The 8,669-nt window shown below is 39.3% G+C and overlaps 1 protein-coding gene across 2 annotated transcripts in view; it reads left to right on the forward strand.

The window, feature by feature from the left end:
• Positions 1-2,815: 2,815 nt before the first annotated feature.
• The window catches only part of TRPC4 (transient receptor potential cation channel subfamily C member 4), a 115,056-nt gene continuing 109,202 nt past the window's right edge, over positions 2,816-8,669 (forward strand). For both annotated transcript variants that reach the window (XM_009290176.1, XM_019474853.1), the window contains exon 1: positions 2,816-3,214. In XM_009290176.1, coding sequence (XP_009288451.1) covers positions 2,837-3,214 — 378 coding nt within the window. In that variant the 5' untranslated portion in view covers positions 2,816-2,836. The remainder of the gene's footprint in view (positions 3,215-8,669) is intronic.

Genomic DNA, 8,669 nt, shown 5'->3' on the forward strand with positions numbered 1-8,669 from the left:
AGGCTGCCCAGGGAAGTGGTGGAGTCACCATCCCTGGAGGTATTTAAAAGACGTGTAGATGTGGCTCTTGGGGCCATGGTTTAGTGGTGGACTTGGCAGTGCTAGGTTAACAGTTGGACTCGATGATCTTAACGGTCCTTGCCAACCTAAATGATTCTATGATTCTGTGCTGAAATTCATGTCAATGAGAAGCCTGGAAAGTAGAGCTCCTCTTCCTCTCTTCTGAAAGAGACAAACTAAGCTTAGATCTAATTTTCCCTATTCAAGAATCACAAAGAGTGAACGCAAGAGGTTCCAGCAAGTGTTTTCTTTGGGGTTTACAATGAAGCAATAATAGACCTTCCCCAGACATCATAAAAACAAAGAAACAAAAAAACCCCAAATCATTCTAATGAAATCATAATAGATCCCATCTGTAAATCGCTGTAGTCTTCTTCTACCATAATCATCTCTATGATGCCCAGTTTCATTGATCCAAGATAATTGCTGGTTTAACTCCCAAGAAATGGGGAGGCAATGATCTGTTTATTTGTTCCTGTGCTTTCAAGAGAGGAGCTTTTAGCAATAACCTTCCAGTTGCAGTCACTCAATTTTCTCCAGGGGTCTTGAGGAACTCTTTGTAGATATTAAGAAACTGAATAATGTTTGTGCATTGTTGTTGGTTAACCCATCATCTGCCTGACAGATATGAAATAGGCCCCTTGTGAGACCTAAGTCATTCTGAGGTGGCAGCTGGAGTCAGGCAGGACGCCCTTCAGCATCCTGCACCAGATGACAATTTGTGAGCAGTGGAATGGAGCCCTAAATCTCCATGGCTGTAATGGGATATAGCAACCCACCTTTCTTGTAGATACCTACTTGTGAACATCTACATTTAAGTCTGTTAATTTGGAGCTGAACATACACGACACTTTTTTCTTCTTGAATTGAACTTGCAATTTTGAAAAACAAGAATGAAAAGCAAACTGGTAAAATACGGTGCATTAACAATAAGAATGTGATAACTCTGTTCCAGGGGTACAAAACAGTGCAATGGATATGTACTTTATTTCACTTAGAGTGAGATTAACAGAACATAATCCACAGACTGTGCAACCTCCAGTAGCCCAGACTGCAGACCAATGCCATCTTGGAGGGAGAATTGGGAAACATCTTGCAAAGGATTGCAACTGCTCAGCTTCTGTATATGGATCTGGAGGGGAATTCTTTCTAACGTGTCTCCTTTGCTGTCTCCTGCCTGCCTCAAGCCCTATTGATCTGCTCTGGAAAACAAAGAAAACTTAGTAATAGCCTTTGTACTTACCTCTCATCGCACTGCATAAAGAGACTGGAACAGATTAATTACTATGTTCCTCACAGTGTTTAGTGAACTTTTTGATAAATCAAAACCTCACAATAATAAAAATACACATTATCTTTTCCAAATTAGGATCTCAACTGAGATTTTTTTAAATGCCTGAAGGAAATGGAGGAAAAGGCAGTGGTGGGTTACTGCAACTTGCGTTGTCAGCCGAGAAAATGACAAGAAACTACAGTTCTTTGACTTAATAAGCAGTTCAACCTCTAATTGAACTGCAGAAGGAAATATTTTTAGTATACCCTATTCATTTAAGTCAAATTTTTCTCTTCCCTTTTCCCTCTTTTCCTTTTCTTATTTTTTTCAGATAGAAGATAGAGCCAGGAGAAAATCATCCTGTTAGAAGGAATTATTTTTGCAAAGTCCTTGCACAAAGTATACAGAGTAAAAGCAGAGGCATTAAATGTTTTATTATATGTAAGACTTTAGAGTTGTTTTATGGTTGCAGTGTTTCAGTATTAATTCTAGTTTAGAACGGAATAGTTCAGAATCAAAACCATGATGATTATCTACCAGTCCTTGGAAATTTATCTTATATGGATTTTGTTTTTCCTTTTAGGCTCTGAATTCTAATTTATATGTTAGTAAGTGGTGGTTGGAAAAGCATTTTATATGAATGTTTTTCTAACAGCATTTGAGATTGAATCAAAATCTTAGTAGGAAAGCTCACCACTGAACTGTGCAATCCATGCCTGCCACAGATAAGTCAGGGTATTTCAGCAGCACTAGGAAGATGTAAATGCTAATAACTTTTCCAACTCTAACATGTTCTTTCTGCCCAAGCTAAAGAAACAGATAAGGAGGGCTGTATTTAGTTGTCCACACACAAGCATTGAGTGATGCCTGGGTTGTGTAGGATATCAGAGACATTTGCATGGAGGTACCAAATGTGCACAGGCCTTGTGAAAGACCCAAGCCATGCTGGAGTGCAGATGGGATAACCAGTGCATCTCAAAGAGGCCTAGGTACCTTAGATGGGCAACTGAACCAATCTCTAAGTGACATAACCACTACCACAATCAGGCTTAAAAGGTGTAAGTGTCCTGTAGTCTACTGAGCAGCAGCAACTGTATATGAGCATACTTTTAAACTGTGGGAAACAAGGTAGTGGAACTTAATGAAGAAATTAAGGATGAAGTGGAGCTACGTATTTGGTGGAAACTACATTGTATCATATCACCTCGTGCTTGACAAAGGTTTAAGGAATACATACAAGCAAATGGTATGCTGACAGATAGGCTTTGACTTGGTAAGTTGCAACAACTCGGTTATATGCTTTGGTTTCCACATTTTGCTGGTGATCTTACAAGTTCTATCGATAGACACCATTTGTTCTTGTTTTAACATCACTTTTTAGTATGAGTTTTAAATACTTCTATATTGCAAATATTAATTTGGTGCACTGTACCTCCAAAATATATTACTGATTTAATCTTTCTTTTCATATTGCAGAGACAAAGTATTAGAATGGCATAAAATATGGCCCAGTTCTACTACAAAAGAGATGTCAATGCTCCCTACAGAGATCGTATCCCTCTTCGTATTGTACGGGCGGAGTCCGAACTGTCTCATTCAGAGAAAGCCTATCTGAACGCCGTGGAGAAAGGAGATTATGCCAGTGTAAAGAAAGCTTTGGAGGAAGCAGAAATTTATTTCAAGATCAATATTAATTGCATTGATCCCCTGGGAAGAACTGCACTCCTTATTGCAATTGAAAATGAGAACCTTGAGCTCATTGAGCTGCTCTTAAGTTTTAATGTATATGTGGGAGACGCTCTGTTGCATGCCATACGAAAGGAGGTAGTTGGTGCCGTGGAGCTGCTGTTAAACCACAAGAAGCCCAGTGGGGAGAAACAGGTATGTGCAGGATTTTCTCTAGATTTGTGGTCTGCTCTAATGAAAAGAGAATTGTGCAAAGAGAGTAAGCAAAAAGAAAAACAAAACCAACCATCATCCTTGCACGCAAGTATTTAAAATCAGAAAATCAACAACTTGATGCTGTATGCATTGTATTAATTTGTGTTTAGACATCATAGAATCATAGAACAGTTTGGGTCAGAAGGGACCTTTAAATATCATCTAGTCCAACCCCCTGCCATGGGCAGGGACATCTTTCACTAGACCAGGTTGCACAAAGCCCCATCCAACCTAACCTTGAACACTTCCAGGGATGGGGCGTTTGCAGCTTCTTTGGGCAACCTGTTCCGGTGTCTCACTACCCTCATTGTAAAAAATTTCTTCCTTATGTCCAATCAAAACCTACCCTCTTCCAGTTTAAAACAGTTGCCCCTTGTCCTGTTACTACAGGCCTTGGTAAAAAGTTTCTCTCTGTCTTACATATAAGCCCCCTCTGTATAATGAGAGGCTGCCATAAGGTTTCCCCAGAGCCTTCTCTTCTCCAGGCTGAACAACCCCAACTCTCTCAGCCTTTCTTCATAGGAGAGGTGTTCCAGGCTATCCAGGTGGGGTCTCACCAGAGCAGAGTAGAGGGGCAGAATCACCTCCCTCGACCTGCTGGCCACGCTTCTTTTGACGCAGCCCAGGATACGATTGGCCTTCTGGGCTGCGAGCGCCCATTGCTGGCTCATGTCCAGCTTTTCATCCACCAGTACCCCAAGGCCTTCTCAGCAGGGCTGCTCTCAATCCCTTCATCCCCCAGCCTGTATTGATACTGGGAGTTGCCCCAGCCCAGGTGCAGGGCCTTTCACTTGGCCTTGTTGAACTTCATGAGGTTCACATGGTGCCCACTTCTCAAGGCTGTCAAAGTCATCTCTGTCATTCAATCAAATCTGCACAGGTCTACAAGGCTTATCAGTTTAATGTAGTTAAGTCACATGGGATCTAGCTTCCAATAAGAAAGGGTAAAAACATCCTGCATCCTTCTTACCCCCAGCCCAAATAACAAGGTTTTCCACTTACAGCTGAGCGAATTGTTAACTGCTTTCTATATAAAGCCAGAATTGGGCTCACATTTAGCCGATCACACGTAAAACCCTTTTCTTGGAAGACTGTGCAGTAAGAAAAGTTAAACTTCTTCAAGCCAGAGCTTTGCGTCCATTATAAACTCACTCAGGAAAATCTGGAAGTTGATAAAACAGTTAGGTTTTGCTTGTGAGACCTCTGACATGGTAACATTATGCCTGCAGATATTAGTGGAAAATCCTTAATCATTTAAAGATGCAAATCATTCCAAAGAGAATAGTAGTGGTAAGATGTGGCCCATTTGAATTAATTATGAAACTCCCTTTAAAGTCAATGAAGGTTTCAACCCCTCCATGTAGAGGTCACCATCTCCCAACTCAGCAAGGCAACACTAGGAGACATGACCCAATTGATCAGAACTTCAGTCCCATCTCCAGTAGTTGTCCATCCTATCAAGTACAGCTAAAAAGGTACAAACTCCTCTCCCTTTCTCCCTGTCTTCTCGCAAAGGAAAAATCATTACATACAGTCTCATTCATGATAAATGTGATACCTACTCTGCTTCCCCTTGCAGTGCCTTGAGACACCTCTAGGAGGTTGTTAGCCTCTTGCATATCCTTCTCATTTTAAGAAACCAGCGGAGACAGGATAACATAGCCCATAAATTCTGATATTCCTAGGACTCTTCCAGGAAGGAAAACCTTAAAAATAGTTATAGTATCATATTGTATTTTCATCTATTTCAATTTTCATGTATTATAGGTATTTTATTAATGTATGTCAATGAATAGTATGTTGAAATGATTACAGCCTTTTCACAGGTAATGCATACAATATAATTCAATTACAGTATAATGTACTTGGCTATGGATAGAATCGCAGATAATAGGTAAAGAGTATATTTTTTGCTGATAAAATAACATGAATTCTATGCTTTTTTGTTATGGAAAGAAAGAAATATAGTAGGTCTTTGTACAAATGTGTGTGTCTGCCTTCTCTTCTAGACAGTAAAAGCAGAGCTCCTTTATAATGACAACAGATTTATGTCAGAGAAAGGGAAGAAAACTAGATTTGCTTTATGTTTGGCTCGTTTCGTTATTTTTCAACTGATAGTGCAGATAAGAATACAATGTATGGGAATTTCTCAATGCAGTGTACCAGGACCTGGAAGACTCAGTGCACAGCCCTGTGCCAAGGCAGTTAAACCACCTGTGTCTCCATTCTCCAGCCTCTAGAGTGGAAGTTGCCATTTGCAGAGCAGAGTTCTTCTCACTTGATGGTAGCCATCCAAAGCTGTGTCTCATCTCTGATCTGGCTGCCTGGGCTCCCCTTACCAATGGAGAAAAATGGAGATCACTGGAGAGCAACTCATGCTGTCTTTCTCAATTACTTGTCTTAAGATGGCATAAACCACTTTTTGGACTAGCTAGAGAAAGAGTCTACAAATTTACCTTACCCTAAGTGCCTAAATTTCAGGCTGTTTTTTAGACTTTCAGGACTACTTTTCGGTATGTGCCACAGCTACTGTAACGGAAACGCTTGAATACAAATAGTAAGACTTGTTTTAGGTGAGCTTCATGCTATAGCAGATGAAAGACAGGCTTACTTTTTGGGTGCATACTACAGTGTTAAATTAGCCACAAACTGCTTTACTCCAAACTAGAAGTTAGCTCTCTGGGCTGGAGCTTAAGCACATTGTTTCAGTGCCACACTCCACTGCTGGCTGGTATGAAGGGTGCTGCTTCTTCTCTTCCTTGGTTTCCTTGTGGGGTAATAGTGTTAACATCGTTCTCAGATTTAATCTAGCAAAGTGTTTTACAAAAGCTAAGTTATATTCTCTTTTCACAGCTGCACTTGCTGAGGGTCTTCCCATTACCGTAAAGCATGAAGAATAATCACAAATCATTCGAAACAAAGACATCTCCTTTTGTGTCTGTACAAGGCTAGGCTTGCCCATTGCAAATGCAAATACTGCTTGCAAGCCAGTGCTTGCAAAAAAATGGCCTTTAAACAAATCGATTATTTACACGTGCATGCCATTGTTTGCACTGGGGATCCCAACAACCATGGGTGTCATATATAGATGATATGTAGATGATCACGTTGGTTCATTTTTAGGAACAGGTCATGCTGAAGAGAATGTAAATGTGGATTACATTTTTGCAGTAAGCATTTTGCTGCAATGAAGCTGATACAACTGTGAATATTTAATATAATCAAAAATACCTGCTGGCTGAAAAATCATTACAATAGGCTAAAGATACGAAACCTGGATGCTTAGAATTATATAGTAAAATTTATATTTTCAGTGTTTAGACAGGAAGATAAGGTTTTTTTCCCTGGAGAATCAAGTTCCTTTTGAAACTCCATTTCAAACTACAGCTTGACTTTTTTTGATTACTTTTTATTTGTAAACATTTGCCATACTGTTTAGATGATGATTCATTTTCAGCCTCTGTGCTTCTAATAACATGATATCTCTGCCTGTTTGGTTTTCCTTCTTTGTGTAAAGCTGGACATGTGTGGTAAAAACCTGGCTCCTTGAAGTTAGTGGGAGTTTTGCCATTGATTCAGTGAGGTCAAGATTTCACCCTTTTGTTGGTTTTTTTTTTGCCCCTGATGAAAAGTTGTTCACAGAGGAGACGGATAACAAGGAATAAGAAAAATGCATGTGCTAAATACTGCCAAGCTCAAGAAACAGTTTAGATTCCCAAATATTTCATTAGTGCTGAAAGTTATGAACATTCAAATGCAGAAAAAAGCTGATATGATTCATGATTTACAAGTAAATGAATTAGCTTTCACTATTTTTTTATATTCACGAGTTAATATACTATGTATGATGCATAGCTAATTTCAGCTTTACCCTCATACAATAATGTGATTATATTTGTAAAACGACAGAATTTTTAAGCATAGGATTTCCCACATAATTCAAGAGCTCATTGACAATGTCAGAAAGCCAGAAAAAAAAGTCCTCTTGTATCAACGGAAAGCTGCAGTTCTTCAGGGTAGCTGAAATGCATCTTTTGAAAGAACTGACTTTTCTCCAAAATTTAATTCTTTAAACATTTAAATGTTTAAAAAGAAAAGGAGGAAAAATGTAAAAAGATGTTAATTCTGACCAAGAATCAGTGCATTTAGTTAAAATAATATATTTTTGCATTTTTGGAGAAGTTTTCCAACCAATATCTTCAAAATTAGGAGATGCCACTGAATCTTACTCTTTAATGCTTCCTCCTCAAAAAAAACCCAAAACAAAACCAAAAACCAAAACCAGTCAGATCTTGTTGAACTTATATCTGAACTCTCTAGTCTACTGACCACTCAGCTATTGGAATCTACCTAATATCCATACGTGATGTGCTTTGCACTTCAAAGACCGCATGGGTTACAGTGGTTTTAAGCTGATTATCAATATATGGATAAATCTGGTGCCACCTGGTGACTACAGATGAGGCATGTATGTTTAACAGCTTTGAATTGTATTTGACTCCTTCTGTTACTCAGTTTGTGAGTGAGGTTTTTGTGGTATACGTTAATACAACTCAGGAAAAGGTTATTTCATCACTTGCATTATATTTTCTACACTTTTTTTAGCTGAACCAAGTGCTAGAGCACACATAAAAGAGAATAACACAAATTAAGGTGAATGAGTTGAGGAAACTTGTGCAAGTACTTTTAAATCACCAGTTCTTCAAAGCCATATGTCCTGAATTATCTGCCAAGTCACTTGTTGCTTACCCTGATGAATAGTTGAATGCCAAATTAAGAGGGAAAAAAAGCTGTTCTTTAAAATTTAGTATCTGCAGAAAACGTTTTTATCTTGTTAAATTGCATGCAGCATCCACAGATGGGGTGGGGCTTCGGTAGCATAAAAAAAATGAGTAGAATACCTTTATCTAAATCACAGCATGCTCTGCTGCTTGAGGAACCCAGGCATCGATCTCTAGCTGGGTGGTTGACTGCCTAAATATGCATGTGTATTTAGGGAAGACTGAAGCAGAGGGGTAGCTGTCTTCTAAGGATGCTACAAAGCACATAAGTGAAGCTCAAGTCTCAGTTATTAAACTTGAATCTGTGTATCACTGTATTAGGGCATGGGAACCTGACTGCAATGTTTAGATGCATTGCCTGGCTAGCAAAAGCATATTGTAGTGCTTTTATAGAATCATAGAATCATTGAGGTATTGAGGTTGGAAAAGACCTCTAAGATCATCGAGTCCAACCGTCAACCCAACACCACCATGCCCACTAAACCATGTCCCTAAGCGCCTCATCTACACGTCTTCCTCCAGGGATGGGGACTCCACCACTTCCCACTTCCCCCTGGTCCAATGTTTCACCACTCTTTCAGTAAAGAAATTTTTCCTTACATCCAATCTAAACC

This window comes from Aptenodytes forsteri, unplaced genomic scaffold, assembly GCF_000699145.1.
Source record: "Aptenodytes forsteri isolate BGI_AS27 unplaced genomic scaffold, ASM69914v1 Scaffold155, whole genome shotgun sequence".
Lineage (NCBI taxonomy): Eukaryota > Metazoa > Chordata > Aves > Sphenisciformes > Spheniscidae > Aptenodytes > Aptenodytes forsteri.